The sequence below is a fragment of the Opisthocomus hoazin genome, chromosome 9 (assembly GCF_030867145.1).
Source record: "Opisthocomus hoazin isolate bOpiHoa1 chromosome 9, bOpiHoa1.hap1, whole genome shotgun sequence".
In the NCBI taxonomy this organism is placed as follows: Eukaryota; Metazoa; Chordata; class Aves; order Opisthocomiformes; family Opisthocomidae; genus Opisthocomus; species Opisthocomus hoazin.
The window spans coordinates 17,185,855-17,202,606 of NC_134422.1; the positions used below are offsets into that span (position 1 = coordinate 17,185,855).

Here is a 16,752-nt window from a genome sequence, read left to right on the forward strand (position 1 = left end):
GACTGATTTGACTGCTGGCTACCCAACACATGCACAGAGGGGTGGGTGCTCTTTTCCTAACTTTAGAGATGGGCGTCAATTTAAAATTGAGACACTGGAGGCCAGTCAAGCATCTCAAATCATACTAGACAACTGTGTAGGCAGTTTGGTGCTGAATACAATTGGGATGAATAATTCCTAGGAGGTACCTATTTTTCTCTGATGATTACTAAGGCAGCTTAGAATTTGACAAGTGGCCTTTAGATGTATGAAGTTGGGTGAGCTGTAGCTGTCAATGCCTACATTAAATACGTACAAAGGCAGGTTTAAATGTATGGTCTTAAGTGTTGCTCAGTCCGTAGAGGTGGTTACTGGAGACTGAGGACAGATGTAGCTTCCAGGGTGGCTCCATGTGCTGTGAACAGAAACAACTTCAGATCTGGAATCTTTTACCACCACAAAGCCTTACCTGAATGGAAAGGACAAACATATGGGTTGTATGTGGAAGTGGGAATCTAGTAGAATGGTTTAACCTCCCTTTACTCTGCTTATAGCCTTGAAAAGGATCCATCACGCTCTGACCTCAGTCTGCTCCAAAGTTTGTTAAGGCTTCAGTGACACAATAAAGTTCACAGCATTCACAAACTAGAGAAGGTTGTGGGTATTTAAAAAGTGTATATGTTGTTATTTAGTGCCTTAAATAACCAGGGCACTGTTTACATAAAGTAATTGGTGCTTATTGTTTCCAGCTAAATTAAAAATTAGAGGGAGGGGAAGACTTTAATTAGTCTTTGTAAGATGTGCAACTCTGCGACTGTGTCTTGCCCAGATGCATGGGGCTACTGTTAGCTGTTTTGGGGCATTGTTGACAGATGTAGGAGTAACTGATCTTGGTAATGACCTCACACTGTTTTAGCTACTCTACCATAAGTGCCTGTGAACAGGCTCTTTTCCCCCGCAGATGAAAGGTAAATACATTTCCACTTTGGCTGATACCAGTTTATCGGGCGGTAAGACCATGCACATCAGGAGTCACCTCAGCGTCGCTGGTGCACATCCCTGGGCTTGCCTTGAAACCGACTTTGTGTGCGCCCGTAGCAGTTTGAGTGCCATCTCACACGGCCATATATTGACACCCGTAAGCACAACTGGACGTAGGCATGCAGGTTCACACAAACTTTGCTGCAAAGGTGATGCTTTGAGATTAATGGCTATTAATTCACTGGGAAATGAGGGGGTTTTGGTGGTGGATGGTAAAAATAGTGACTTTTGCAAGTCCTGCAGTAAGACTGACTCAGTTGGCCTTGCAGAGATGATCCACTCGCTGCTCTCCTGTGCTTTTGCTTCTGGCCTGTAAAACCAGAAGGTGCGAGTACTGAGGAGCTGGGAGTATGAAATGTGCCAAGGGCACAGTCCTGATCCTGTGTGTCCACTCAAGCCTGAGGGAAAATCCTGCTGATTTCAGTCAGGTTTATATCAGCCCTTAGGTGATCCCATTCAAAATTAACAAATTAGTTGTCTGATAGACCTATATTACATTGGGAATGTTATCAGTGTAATTGAAGACAGGTGTTAGCCATCTTCTTCAGGGATTGGCATCCTCTGGACATTGGGAAGACGGCTGTTGTATCGCCTCTGGAAGTGGCCAGTAACTTCTGGATGGGAGACACTCGTTCACTGTTTGAAATTCTCAATCCGGATTGTTTTCTCTTTAAGATTCAGGTAAATATATTCCTCATGCAGATACACCTCCATTCATTCTCGGTTAGGTTTTGAAATTTTCATCTGTTTCTAAACCTAAATAGTTCGGGTTCCCAGTGGTTCAAGCTTCTTCCTGCCACTGCTTTGCCTGAAATGCTTTTTACTCTCAAGCCTGTGATTTTTGCAATTCTGCTGTGAATTTTGCAGCTTGAGCTCAGATCCCAGGGTTTTGGCAACACTCCTGTCTGTGTGTGAGGGAATCCAGGCTGCAACATCACTCAGACCTCCTTGTTTTACAGACAACCTTCTATCTCTCTAGAGCAACCCAGCGTTTCAGCATCCTCGTTCTCCTGAAATCCACTTTTGCTGGCAAGGACCATGGTGTGTTATAGCTGCGACAGCTCAGCAGAGCCCTGGCTGGCTGGTGGAGGAAATTACTTTTGTTCTGAGCAGGTGCAAGGCACGTTATGGTTTTTAGCAATGTAACTGAGTGCAAAGAATAAAACAAGCCCTGGGAGGCCACCTCGAATTAGGAATAATAGGTTTTGGTAAGAATAATTGAGTTACAGGTAAGTTGATGTGTGCAGTTGTGCCTAGGCTGGGCGATGCAGCTTTTTGTTAATCAGGGGATATAATCTAACAAGAGGGTTGTTCGTCAGGCTACAGTCTGTGAAAGACCCAGTTTTGGTCCTGGTCTCCTAGAAAGGTGGGTTGGAGAGGACTTGGTGAAGTCTGGTCTGCCAGTGTCTCATGGCTCCTTCTTCCTTTTCCTGAGGATTCTCTGGGGCCTGTCTTGCCCTCTTTTCTCCAAGTCATCAGTTTTATCACTGCAGTAATCAATATTTGGCACTAGCCTCTTCACACCATGTCTCCCTTCTCTCTGCCAGTCCTGTCCCTGCTCCCTATCTTCAGCACCCAGCCCCTGCTCTCACTGCCGTATCCCCTGCCCTTGATTTTTGTCCTCCATCTCTGATTAGCACAGCTGTTTCTTTCCAAGCAGCTCCTTGTCCTGCCCATTTCTTTTTCTCCATTTGTTGTTTCTCCCTCTCTGTCTGTGTATTTCAATAGACTTATTGGAATAGACCTCTATTAAACAAAAGAAAGAGAGAAAGAGAGAAAGGGAGAAAGGGAGAAAGGGAGGAAGGCAGGAAGGCAAGAAGGAAAGAAGAAAAGAAGGAAAGAAGGAAAGAAAAAAAAAGAGAGAGAGGAGAAAAGGACTTATCTGGTTTCCGGGGGAAGGATGAGGAACAGACTCCACCTGTCTCTCCAGGGCAGGATCCTCACATGTGCAAGCATGGGAAAGTTCTGTGACTCTTCGGTAGAAGACGAATTTTCAGAGCTTCTTGTGACCACCTTTTGTGAACTCTGTGTTTGGCTCATGAAACGCTGCCCTTGCTTTCCTCCTGAGATGGGAGGCTGTGCAGCTGGTTGCACTGGGCTTCTAGGCACATCACCTTGAAAAGGTATGCTCTAGGCATTCAGTGGGCACTACAGAAACAAGGGGCAGCCTCAAAAGATGCCCTGGGGTACAGCTTGCTTTCGTGTGCCCCTCATTTAGGAGAGGAGCTGCGGATCCAGCCTAGCTCCTTACCAGCCCCTTCCTACCATGGCATTGATGATTGCTTCCATCGTCTTCACTTTCTCTATGCACGCTTGCTCTGAGCATTCCCTGTGTCTTGAAGTTCACACAACCATTTGTAGAAGACAAAGCCCTGGAGTAAGGGCTGACTCCACTGCTGCTTAGACGGGAGGTGTTCATTGTCAAGGGCAGTTCTGTGTTGTCCCTGGGAAGGATTTAGCAGACCAGAGTGGGTACTCTGAAAATAGCAGCATTTTTCAGTGCTTGCCTGTACTTACCGTAGTTGCCCCAGCTTCTCTCTGGCACACAGGGAAGGCACTACACATGGACCTTACAGTGATGTTTGGTAAATGATTTTTGCTGTTTAATGCCATAAACAAATGATAAGTCAAAGTACTAAGACATTGTGCTAAGTACAATAAGACATGTCATTTTGTTCAAATCCCCTGCATGAAGTCTTGATGTGTAGGCAGAAGAGGAAAGCTTACTGTATAAGGCCCTGTGTGGAACATGACCAGAAAGAAAGAGATTTTATTGACCAGGAATGGCCGAAAACAAACAAGGAAGGAGGTAAGTTTCACAGTGAGTGTTACAGGTTAACAGAGGAGAGGAAAAGATTAACAGGAGTCATTCGTTTGCTTTTTTTATTATGTATATTTTCATTTATTTTCATTAGAAAACAACCTTGAACACCCAGGAATAGTTTTCTAATAAACGTAAGCTCATGAAGAGCACTTGGAAGTTTCCATTCTGGGTTCGGGAGAATGACGGGACAGTAACACAGTCGACATGGTCATTCCTCTCAGTCAACCCCTCCCTTGTGGCTGATTGTTTCTTACATTGCAGCCTTCCCTTTCCTGTGCCTCCTGGCTTCAACAAAACCAATGGCCCCCTCCCAACCCCACAGACATCTCTGTAGAAGTGTCAAAGAGAGCATTTCTACATGGACACACCATTGACTCATCCCTCAGTGAACACAATGATTTCTTCCAGGCCTGACCCAGGACCCTACCAACAGTCCTTGGAGATCCATGCAGAGACACTGCTTCCTCTCTTGGGCAGACCCTGTAGTAGTGAAGGATCAGACTGTAGTCCTTGGGAGTGATTTCAAAGGGGACTCAAGTGAGGAGATGCAGGATTAGCCTACTGGGGGCTCTGCCCGCTGGGGATGAAGATCCAGGGAAGTGTTTTTGCCTTCCCTGCTAGCTACATCCCTTCTTACTCTCAGCCTCTCTGGTGCAAAAGTCCTGAAGGAGTTGATGCATAGCTGTGGGCTGGCTGTGCTTCTGGAATGAGGAAGATGTCCTTCCCAAGCCTGGCCTGCATTGCCTACAGAGGGTTTGTTTATAATGGAGAGCTGATATGTGTGAGCTAAAAGTATGAGGGACAAGGCCATTTTGCTTTGCTACTGTATAAATCTGACAAAGATTCTTGGTCCCCTGTCATCAGGGCAGACCTCACCCAGTTTTACCACCATCTAAAATACAAGTGCTTGGTCCTCACCATGTTTTTGGCTCAGGTACATCAGCCACTCTAGTTACCCTGAGGCTAAGAAACAAAAGATTCCCCTTACAATTATCCCACAGCTCGATAGCAGTGAAGGAGATGCTTGAAAACATTTGCTCTTCTGGATCAAGAAGCTAAACTCCATGATAAAGGGTTCTGCTGGCCACACTAGTCCAGAGGGATGGGAGGAAGGTTTGTGTGCCTGTTAGCAAGGAGTAGAAGGGCTGTCCACACTCCCATCTCAGAGAGATGCTCTACCATTTAGTAGCAATGGATCACCCCTTTCCAAAGGAAAGTGAAGATTATGGAGTAGTGAGTGAAAGGGGAAGGGGATATAGTCTCATAAGAACATAGGTACTGAGATCGGCTGTTCAGAGAACATCAGTTTTTGTCTCTAGTTGGGAAAGAAGATCAGGTAGGTTAGGAAGAGGTCTGTTCACCCTTCCAGGAAAAAGGACTAAACCAAACCTCTGTAATACACAGTGGAAGAACTCCCACAGAAGTGTGGTGGGCTGGATTTTAAAGGAAAGCTGTCTTGTAATGAAGAGCAAAAAAAGTAGCTCTGTCATCGCCTTGAACTGTGAAAGAATGACATAGGTCACTTGTGGGGGCACACTGGGCACATGCAATTCATGTGATTATTGATATCAAAACTGATATAAGCTGATAGATGCTCCCACTGCCCAACAGTGACTTGCTAACAACCTCCTAACAACAGGTCGTCATCCTGCCATAGAGGGGTGCAGCTGGAGGCAAAACATCTCTGCCTGATGCTGGCTATCCCACCTGAAGGGAAGCTGTGGTCCCCTGGAGAAGGCTGCACTCTAGGAAGGCTCCTGGATCATGAACAGACTCAATCACTCAGACTTTCTTTGAGCAGCCAGGGAACCGAATGTGAAGTCCTATTTCTGTTTGGTAAAGCACATCTTGATGCGTAACATAACATACAAAAAGGCATCTTCCCTTAGTACCTCTTCTCTGCTGTTATTTAATGCTTTGAGTCCTGGGTATCAGAACCTTCTCTTTTCTCTTTTCTCTTTTCTCTTTTCTCTTTTCTCTTTTCTCTTTTCTCTTTTCTCTTTTCTCTTTTCTCTTTTCTCTTTTCTCTTTTCTCTTTTCTCTTTTCTCTTTTCTCTTTTCTCTTTTCTCTTTTCCCTTTCCTCTTTCCTCTCCTCTCCTCTCCTCTCCTCTCCTCTCCTCTCCTCTCCCCTCCCCTCCCCTCCCCTCCCCTCCCCTCCCCTCCCCTCCCCTCCCCTCCCCTCCCCTCCCCTCCCCTCCCCTCCCCTCTCCTCTCCTCTCCTCTCCTCTCCTCTCCTCTCCTCTCCTCTCCTCTCCTCTCCTCTCCTCTCCTCTCCTCTCCTCTCCTCTCCTCTCCTCTCCTCTCCTCTCCTCTCCTCTCCTCTCTCCTCTTTTTTGCTAAGATGCTTGGCAAAATAGGGGTTAATAATAGGAAGTAAACAAGCTGGAAAAAATACTGTCAATGTGAATTTGAAAAGAATTTCTAAGTCCTTGTCCCTGTTCAGAAACCCATTTCTTCTCGAACAGTTGTGATGGCAGGTGTTTGTGCTTTTGCATCATTGTGCTTCTTTGTGTATGGCTCAGATAAGTTTGAGGGGTCTTCAGTCTGTTTCCCACTGCTGGAGCTGAGCATCTGTTTTCCACATACTTCTGCATTAATTAAATGCTATACAATAATGAGCATGAACCAGAGCCAGGCCAGAGGTCACATGAAAGATTTTCCCTCTTCTGTCTTCTATTTGCCTGAAGTTAGATCGTATGTCATACTTTCCACACAGCAACTCCCTAGCTCCTGTCAAGACATATTCAATACAGCTAAGTATTCTTTCAGGTTTATTTGGGTTTTTTTTTTTCTTTTCTTTATGCTTTCAGGATAACCTTTATAAGTATATATATGTATATATGTACATATATTTTATCTTGCAATTCCAGTTCTGGCAGAGAAAACATCATGCTTTCATCAAAGGAGAAATTCACCCACTGACCTGGAGGTAATTTGAATAATGAACTAAGATAGTTTTTGATGTTTGTGTAAACAGCACAGAAGTGTCAGATTCTGTTCTTCTTGTATCCAGTGTGATAGATGTGAGATCAAAGACTGCCTTCTGTAGCTGCAGCATGTCAGACTTGCATTATTGAGGAAAATATTCCTAGAGCCATCAGCTCATTGTTGTCATATGGAAACCAATTGATGTTTTCACTATATCTCCTTCAACATGGAAGAAGAGGTGAAGGTCAATGCAGTAAGCTCCTACACTTGTTTCTCCTCTCAGGATTCAAATGTCACTGTCTATCAATGAAATTAATTTGCCTGTCTGGATAGATGAAGGATGTAGAAGACTCTAAAACCAGTCTGTGAGGAGTTCTGTGTCTGTGCTCAGGAGATCTTCAGGGACCGCAGAGGGGAATGAGAAGGAGCAGTCATAGGTGAGATTAATAGTGTGGGGGACGTTAGCATACTCAACCAGTAGTCACTAAGGCAAATGCACTGCTGACTATTTCCCTCCAAGTGCTTGACCAACATAGAATAGTAAGAGGAAGAAACAGGTCTTCTGGCTGTGGATTCTCACAAGAAGTTGTGCAGGAGTCCTGGTGGATGAACCACAGGTTGGAAGTGCTAACGGTGCAGCCTCCTCTTACACTGAAGAGCAGCAGTACTTTGCTTAGTCAAAATAATCTTTTTTTCTCATGAGGAAAACAAAGAGAAGATGCTCGAATGACTGACCACCACACATGGGCAGGGGATGGTCTTCAGAACTGGAAAGCCTTCAGAATTGTCCTCCATCTACAGGCATTGGCTCTGATGCTTTACTGCTGCCAGATACAAGAGCTTTGAGATGAGTCAGGGACCTGGCAGCCATAAGTAGCATTATCCTCTTTTCCCAGGTGAAAACATGGTGGACAACCGATGCCTCTCTTGACTCAAATCTATGCTGCCAACTTGCTCTTTCCTTGGCTCGCCCATCATAATAAGGTGTGGCATGGACCTCTTCAGCACCTTGCTTGGGAAACCACAGCAGGGAACACACCTGAATTACTTGAAAAACTGTCCATCATTTCTGACATTTGAAACTGGAAACCAAGTTTTAGCTGGGTATCTGGGTTTTGCTAGCATTGCGGGAGATCTTGTGGCAACCAATTAACAGCAGGCACTGAGTTTGGCAAAGAGGACTGACTGATGGTTACGGAGTCTGACTATTGATACAGACTCTTAATGGTCCCTGCGTTCTCTGATGACCCTTGGGTTAGTGCATATGCTTGAGCCTTTGCAGGTACAGAGGAAGAGGGTCTAAACTTGGCAGTGGGTGTTTACCAAGGGACTGGATAGCAGGAATTGAAGAGCTGTGGAAGCTGGAGGCCAGCACTGATGTTTCAGTAGGAAAGAATAGCATTGGCAGCTGACATATAGAGCAAAACACCTCTGAAGAGCATAACCAGAAAAGCATTACCAGAAAGACCTGTCAAAACTGATGGGAAATCAGGGGACTAGGAGAAATCACAAGAATGAGCAGGACCACATACACACGATTTCTGATGATGGCTGAACACAGTCGTCCACACTGACCACCCCCAAACGATGTTGGAGGACCACAAAGCCCAAGAACAGAGGGGTCTCCAGAGTGATAGGATCTGGAATTTTCTCCACTGGGAGAAACATCTGCCAAACTCTCCAAGCTTTGTTTGTCAGTGGAAGATGATCTGACTGCTTTGTAACAAAATACAGAAAACAGGTTTTCAGGAACCCAGCAGACAAGACTAGAGGAAAGATGTGGGAAAGAAGAGATGCATTATGTAGCATAGTTCTGCCCCATCTCTTCTGTCTGCTAGAATCCCCCAACACACAACATATTTTGCATGTCTCGGGAGCGTACTGTCTCCGTTTGCACCTTTTAAAGTCCTGCATAGTAGCACAAAGGGGGGTGGCACAAGGAGGCAGTGGGAGACGAGAGAACTGTGCTGTGGAAGGAAGAGACCCTCATCGATATTTCTGCCATCAATACTTTGGGGAGGAAAGAAAAAGAGCATCCAAAACCCCAAACCCACACTAGATTTGCACTTGTTCTCTCAGGCTGGCAGCCTAGAAGTTCATAAACTCAGAAGTACCTTGTTCTGGAGTAAACTGTTCTGGAAACAGTTTCCAGTGGCTTCCCCGAGTTTGCTTTGATGGTGGCAGCCCTTCGGCTCCATGCTGGCACATGTATGAAGCTCTTTGAACAAGTTTTGACCTTCCTTTAGCCCCTCTGCCCATCAAGCCAGCTAATGACATGCTTTGTATTGCACAGAACACATACAATTGACAAGTTCATAGTGTTGTTTAAATATTAAACAGTCTAGACAGGCTTTCGAGTCTTATGCCACTATGAAAAGGCTCAGACCATACCCATCTCTGAAATTGGGCTGCGGGATCATTTGCACAGTAAGACAGACAATAAGACTTGTATACATTGCCATGCAACAGAAGAGACCCCGAACCACCAGCCCTAAGTGGAAAGTTTATTTCTAAGCACAATATATGGAAAAACCAAACCAACAAACCCCACAGATATAGAAAACGTTGTAGCAAATCCCTGGTCAAGTAGGACTTCATGTCTGTCACTACCCTGCACCTCACAGCCACTTAAAATGTCATGCAATGGAGGAGAGGGCGCTCGGACAACACCCTCCACTTCAGATCAAGGAGGACCTCCAAGCAGGAGAGGGCTGGTGGGACTCCCGCCGAGTGATTCGGACTGTAACCAGCAAAAGGGCAGCGCTGCTCACCCCCGCCACATACATCATGACTACTGGTGGTAGACTTAGCACTTCAACAGGCTTTACCAACGTGGATTCTCACAACACCCCTGTGAGGTAGGTACGTATTGTTATTCCCCCTTTGCGTGGAGGGGGGACTGAGCCAAACAGCCCAAGGCTACAGAGTCGGTGGCAGAGCTGGAGTGAGAGTGTGCAGAGTCCTGTGTGCTCAGAGTACTAGATCACACCACTCTTTCACGGCAAGTTGTGCTTCTGACCTCATAAACTTTTAGCTGTTAGCCAAATTAAAGGAATTTGACCTCTTCATATTAAATGAGCGGAGGGCAGGGAGGGAAACAACAACATGCCTGACAGCTGTCCCTTCGTCTGTGCATGCTTCCCCTTTCCCAAAACCACCATAATTACTCATCTTGTGAAAAGAGGACAGCTTCCAGGACAGCATGGGGGCGAGAGACTGCTGGGTTTGCTTGCTTTGGCCAGGCTTCTCTCCACTGTGGTTCAGAAGCGGTTCTTCCAGAGACTGTTCGTTGCAACACCTTCATTCTGGGGATAGCTGCTTTTAGAGACAATTGAAATTGTCCCTTCCCTCTCCCTCCACCCACCAACATCCCTTCCCTCTCCTCTGCCAAAAGCACTCTTTGGTAGATAGTAAGATTGGTCAGGTAAAGTACAGTGGCCTCAGGACCCATGCTGTTTCACATGGGTCCTCAGTAAGTCAGCTTTCTTGGCCAGTGTTTCACCTCCCACATTCTCTGCCAGAGAAGTACCTGTTCTGTTCTATTCTGATATTCAAAGGGACACTGTCAAGTAATCGAGGTGAAAAATGAGACTGCCTTAAGATGCTAACCTCCATCTCCAGCGTTGCAGAACGGCTGGTGTGTTCAAACCCGAGGCTGAAGTTTGATGCCTTCTCTGGTCCAGAAACACCTGAACCGTGATGGCCTAGCTGCCAAAGGAGCTGGTGGCTTACGTTTGCTCTGGCTCCAGTAGAAGCTGCGAGAGGTGCTGGTACGACGATGGTGGGTAGTTGGACACAGCCATGGTGCAACGCTACTCAGCACTGCTGCTAAATGGATGCAGTTTTGCTGATGTCCTTATCTTAATTTTGGGTGGAGCTGGGATTAGGCTTGATCACTACGGACTCATTGTTTCAGGACTGCTGAGCTATGGCTCCTCAATTAGCTAATCTCCTTATTTTTAGGGTTCCTGCTCTTACACTTCCATTGTGGCAGTTGCACTGGCAAAACAGCCCAACCCCACAGAGCTGGGACAGTCAGCAGGAGACCAGTAACATGGATTTTCTCCTGTCGCAGAAGAAAAGTGGAGAGGAAAAGGACGGGGATGGTGAAAGGAATGGTGTAAGTGGAGAGAACGATACGTGCCCAAACGGAAAAGGACAAAATCAGTAGGGAAAGAAATTTTATTTTCAAGCTTGTAAGAGAATATTACAAACAATGGAGAGTAAAAAAAGCCCAAACCCTAAAAACTATTTAAAAAGTACTTGACAGTGTCCCTTTAATATCCACAAATGATTCAGCTATTGTGCATTGAAAGAGAATGTTCCTGAAGAGCAACCGGTACCTTCGCGGATATATCCCAGAGAAGGAGACTTATTAGAAGTGTTACATATTCGATCAGCAACTGTGCTGCCTCTTCAGACTAACTCTCTCTTGAATGATTGAATGGAATAGACTCTGTAATAAACTAACAGACTGGATGTGAAAGGCTCAGCCTACAAGACTGAGTGAGACTGTTGCAAATCGAGCAGCAGGGATACAGACACTGAAAAAAGAAAAAAAAAAAAAAGATGTACATCTCTAATGCATGAGTGTCTGAATCAGCAAGGAAGCAGAAACCCACCGAGATGGGTCAGCTTCTTGTGATCGGAGTAAAATGGAAGGAAATCAACCTGGAATGTCTGCATGGAAAATATCATATGTGTGTGGCAAGATTTGGATGCTGGATTTGGGTTTATGAAGGCATAAATCACACCAGTATGTGTGCTTGAAACACCTGCAGAGCATTGGTACAAAACTTGCCAAAAATGCCTATATGTCGAATACAGGTCATGGAGCGCCCTCCCCCCTCCCAGTTCCACCCTCACAAACCCCTTGTCAGGAACATTATGAAAAAAATAAGATTTTTGGTGAAATATGGGTATGCCTGGGTTTTCTTAGTGGTATGATTCAATCTCTCTTTCTTCAAATCAATACTGAAAAATCCCCAGCCATTTCACTTCAGGTATCCTATGGTAAATAGAACAAGGCTCCAGAGTGACTCATGAAACAAAACAACTCATAGCCCTGGTTAATCACAGTCTGGAAAATAAAAATACTCCAAACATTTCGTTCCCTTCCTTGTTTTTATAAATCCCACACTGTGTGCGTGTGTGTTTGTGTACGCGTGCGTGTGTGTACGAGGGGTGTGTACAGAGCGTTACCTATTCCAGGTAATCGGATTTGCAAGACATGCTAAACCATCTGTTCCTCTGCTTCCCCAGAACTCTGCCTACTCAGTTTGTAGTCTGTATTGCACTTGTTTTGTTGGTTTTTTTTGTGATTTGTGTGTTGTCATCTTTTTTTTTTTCTTTTTTTTTGAAACTGGCTGGAAAACATTAACCTCTTTAGCATGAGTGTGCAGCTTTCCCTCCACCTGCTTTTTTTTCCTCAGCTGGCCAGGTGCCGCCTCTAATATCTTGTGCAGTTACCGAAAAAGAAAAGGAGAGGAGGAAAAAAAAAAAGAAAAGGAAAGAGAAAGAAAAAGGCACACCATGCTCCTCTGCTTTATGAGTTCTTTGTCTCCTCCGCTTCGTGTTAAGGCCTCCTGAATTCCTCGGCTCAGACCGTCGTGACCCTCATGACGAGCTCTCTGTTACTACTAGATTGACTCCTCTGTTCGTGAGGCCTCAGGTGGCTGAGTATATGCAGGATGGTATAAGCACAGTGGTGGTCAGAGAGGGTGCCTGTGGCATGGCCGGCAGCCCGTGCCCCGCTGTCGGCTGGAGTGGAGTTAGTGGCTGGACCACCAGCGGAGGACGAGTGGGTGGTTTGGGAGGAGGGGCGTTGATTTGTCCTGGTCCCTGTTTTTTGTTCCTCCATGTCCTTTGTTTTGTCATAGTTCAGCACTTTCCACTGCTGATTGACCGCCTGCCACCGTTTAAAAATCCGGTAAACCGAGGGCCCTTCATGTATTATTAGACCTGGAGGGAAGCGGGAAAGAAATAAACATAAAACAGAAAAAAAACTTTAGAAAGAACCATAAACCTATCCCAGCATCCTGCCCCCAGCTAGCTGGTTAGCTCAGCTCCCTCTCAGACGGCGTTTATTCAACAATAAATCATGTATTTTAATTACTGACTGGCAGAGCACCGGTGCTCCTGCTCTGCTGGATCCCTTTTCCCCAGAATTAAAAGGATTACGGCTTTATCTCAGCAATCAATAAACGGATCGTAAATGCGGCAGAGTGAGTTATGCTCTTACAGCAAAGCAGTATCTGTTTACCAATAAACACCCAAGGTTTATCTATCGCTGGTCTGGTTTTGCATGCTGCATAGGCATGATTCACCGAGCTAACGGCTGGTGTTTGGAGGGGGTGGAACTGGGTCTGACGTGGCGGTGACGTCTGCTGCACCAGCGTGATGTGCGTGCACAGCCCGAGTCTCTCCCCACACACAGCAGCAGAGCAGACATGCACATGGGGGCCAGAGGCAGCAACCAAGCAAAAAGAGGGTCTGTCTATATTGTAAACAGTTTGTCATCCTAGGAAGAGTTTCGCTCATCTGCAGAGCAGGTACCTCATTGGACGTCATCGCTCCCTTCCTAGGGGGAAAACAACACGCTGGAAAGAAAGGGCAGACGACCTCACACTGTGTGTGCTGAGGATGCAAGTAATGTGTGTGTCCTGCTCCCCATCTGCATCTACCACAGCTGATGTCTGGGGGTGGCACTGGGCTGCGGGACACCTAACTTCTAAAGGTCTCCACATCTGAAAGAGAGTGAGCAGCTCAGGCCCTTCCACCCAGTGGTTAGGTCACCTCCCACCCGTCTCTGTCACCCTCCCCACCCTTGCAAGAGGGTTGAAGGATTAAGTAACATCAGAAGTTGTTTAGACGATGACAGTACTTGAGTATTAAGCTCTGTTGTTATTCAAGCTGTGGGGCTTTGGTTAGACCCTTTGAAAGCACTAGGTCCAGCAGTGACTGCAACACTGTGATGGTGTTCTCTGCTGAGGCTGGAGGAAGCTGCCACATCTCATGTAGACTGGCTCATCTGCCACACTGTAATATAATTAACAAGCTTTGCTAGAGAGTGGGATTTATGCAGAATGAGGGAGGTCTGAGTCTCCTTGCTATGCAGCAATCTGCCTGTTTGTTAGGAAAGTGCCTTTTGTGTCTCATGTAACTGAAGCCAGACCAGCAGGTAGGACTGGGTGAGTTGGCACACAGATAGCTTCATTGTTAATAATAACAATGGCTTCAGATTTCTTGATCAGGATCAAGACAGATAATTAGAAACATTTCTAGGAAGTGCAGTTCTTTTGCCTGCCTGTTGCAAGCATATAAATACAAGAGCAAAGAACAAAAGATCCACAAGAAATAAGAATCAAAATCATGCCTAAATGAGGAGGTTGCCTTGACCAGCAACGTACAGAGAGATGATGGTCACCACAGAATAAAGTGGTTTGTGGCTATCCCTGATCAATCAAATGTTACGGTTTTACCCTCCACCCACCTTTTCCAGACCGCCGTAGTTTCTGATGGCAAATAATTACTGGAGTACACCTGTGCTACGTCAAAAACCTAAAGATCTGAAGGTCATCCTACCCTTAGGCCTGATCTCCCCATTACTCACTGATGGGAGGCAGCCACCTTGTTGCTTAAGGTCTGCATCTGATTTCACAGAGTTTAAACCCCAGCTTCAGTACAGATTCAGTTTCTAGCCCCTCTAGCTTTAAGCGTAACTAGAAGCCCTGCTGGTTTAATCACAGATTAGCTTTGAGGGGCTCTCACATTCATTGTAATGGGGTGCAGAGCCCGCTTACTGGCTGTAGAAGTAATTACATTGGATAGTTTCAGTATACAGCTCTGGCCATTCTGGGACAGGGAATGGTGTTGGTCACTACAGTATGAGAGACATCTTCCCTCTGGTTCGCATAGAGCACAGAGATCACACAGCTGTAATCCGGTAGTGATGCCAACTTTTCATAACCAAACATCATGATGTCATAATAGAAAAGCATGGGTTTTCCTCTCTACTTTGAAACACAGTTGGGAATTCTGACATCTTCTGATCAAAGAATCAACCATAAAAAGCAGGACTTAGGGAAAGCCTGCAGATCCAGCGAAGGCGACAGAGCTTTGAAGCAGGCCTGAAGTGGATCAGCCCATGACAAGGGACATTAAGCATATATTTAAATGAGCTGTCTGATCTGTAATGAATAAAATTCCACTCTGATCAAGGACAGAGCCAATGTTTCTCTGAGACCACTTTAAGCCTCCGATAAAAGAGCCGAAATTGAATGTTTTCTCCTTGGCTGTAGAACATTCTCCAAAGAATCAAATCCATTCTCCAAAGTATTAAACACTGAGCCAGGATTGTAAATCTATTCTTAATTACCTTATCACAAATATTTAATGTGCAGCCTGATTCAAGAGGGCTGTTTATAAAATTCTTGTTTGTTTGCCTTCTAATTATAAATGTTTATGATCTTATGCAATTAACTGTGTGATACTGATGGATGGGTTGCTGAGTCAACTGAGCACCTGTTTTCTTAGATAATTTTGGTTTCCAAATATTTATAAAAGTACAAAATAACTTGTTTTCATCTGTATTTACTGGGCTCTAAATTACTTATCGATTTCCCAGTGTCAGGCTCAGGAAGTTGTAAAATTAAAAAGAAACCAAGTGGAGGGGTGGGCATGGAGGCGGAAGTAAGAGTGATTCATTTGCAAGAGTAAATGCCAAGAGTAAGCAAGAGTCCATCAGTTTACATGAAGCTGCAGGACTCTTAATGCTCCCATTGAAAGAAATTTTGTCTGCCTGAGATAAATTAGGATTGGAATTCCTGTGTTCAGCTCTGTGAGTCCCCTTCCAGAAACACTCCTCCCTCGAGGAACATTCTTGTTTACAGAGACAAAACTTTCCAATTAAAGGCCAGACATAAGTGGTAAATCCTTCAGGAAAAACTATATTCAGCTAGCAGTGTCCAGCTAGAAGTAATTATTCTGTAAGCCAAATCCTGTGTATATGGGGAAGACAGCAGGTTGGTGTGAACTTCTCTTTGTGCACTTCTCTCTTTTCAACACACATATACCTGTACGACAATTTCAAATAGATTCTGGTCGTTGCCTGGTCCTTTTCCACTCCTCCCAAGTTTACCTTGCCCTCTTCAGCTTCACAAAATCTGTTGTGGATCCTCTGTGAAAACCATCCTCTTCAGAAGGAAAATCTCTGTGAGTTTCATGTAAAATGTGTTGCTCTGGATTGCTGCCTGGTTGGTGAAATGAAACTCCTGTGGAACGTGAGCACTGAAGATGTGTTGTGCTCATTCCCATTTTCTCATGTAGAGACCTGGTTGGATCAGTATCAGAAGAAATTCTTTAAGCTGAGAAGTGTTGAATGCTGGAAGAAGTATTTAGGGGAACTGTAATATACACTTGTTCTTATTTCACTCTGATGTCTGTTTGTGGCCATTGATGGAAACAGGGCAGCTGGCTAGATGAAGCCTTGGCCATTCTTATATTCTTAGACATTTCTACTTGCACTGGCTTGTGCCATGAAAAGATTTCCGAGATGGCTTTGGAGCTGGAGACAGCCCACTTTATGTGATGGGGTCATTAACCTGGCAGCAAAGTCTACAAAAAAGAATTCTAATGCCTCTGCTTGCATTGTCATATTGATGTGGCTGTGCTGTTCCCAGGGCAAGACATAGTATCTCTGAGCTAACATGGTAGGGCTAACCCAGTGCAGTGCTCCGAATCAACACACGCTGAATCGAGAACGGTATGTACAGGAAACCGTATTGATCTTTTTCTCACTGTGTTCACTCTCTCCATATATTAGCCTTTTTTGTTCTTTCTCTTGTGGCTTTATTATTATTGAGTCCATGCAGAGGGTCAGGTCATGGTCAGCCCTGTGGAGCTCTGTAGAGTCCAAGCAGGACGGACTGGTGATTATCCTGGGTGCAGGGTTTACTTCCGAGAGCTGAGAAGTTGCTTT

At 45.2% G+C, this 16,752-nt stretch overlaps 1 protein-coding gene across 1 annotated transcript in view; it reads right to left on the reverse strand.

The window, feature by feature from the left end:
- Positions 1-6,161: 6,161 nt before the first annotated feature.
- Positions 6,162-16,752, reverse strand: part of MARCHF4 (membrane associated ring-CH-type finger 4) — a 115,627-nt gene continuing 105,036 nt past the window's right edge. The window contains exon 4 of the mRNA XM_075430921.1: positions 6,162-12,734. Coding sequence (XP_075287036.1) covers positions 12,373-12,734 — 362 coding nt within the window. The 3' untranslated portion in view covers positions 6,162-12,372. The remainder of the gene's footprint in view (positions 12,735-16,752) is intronic.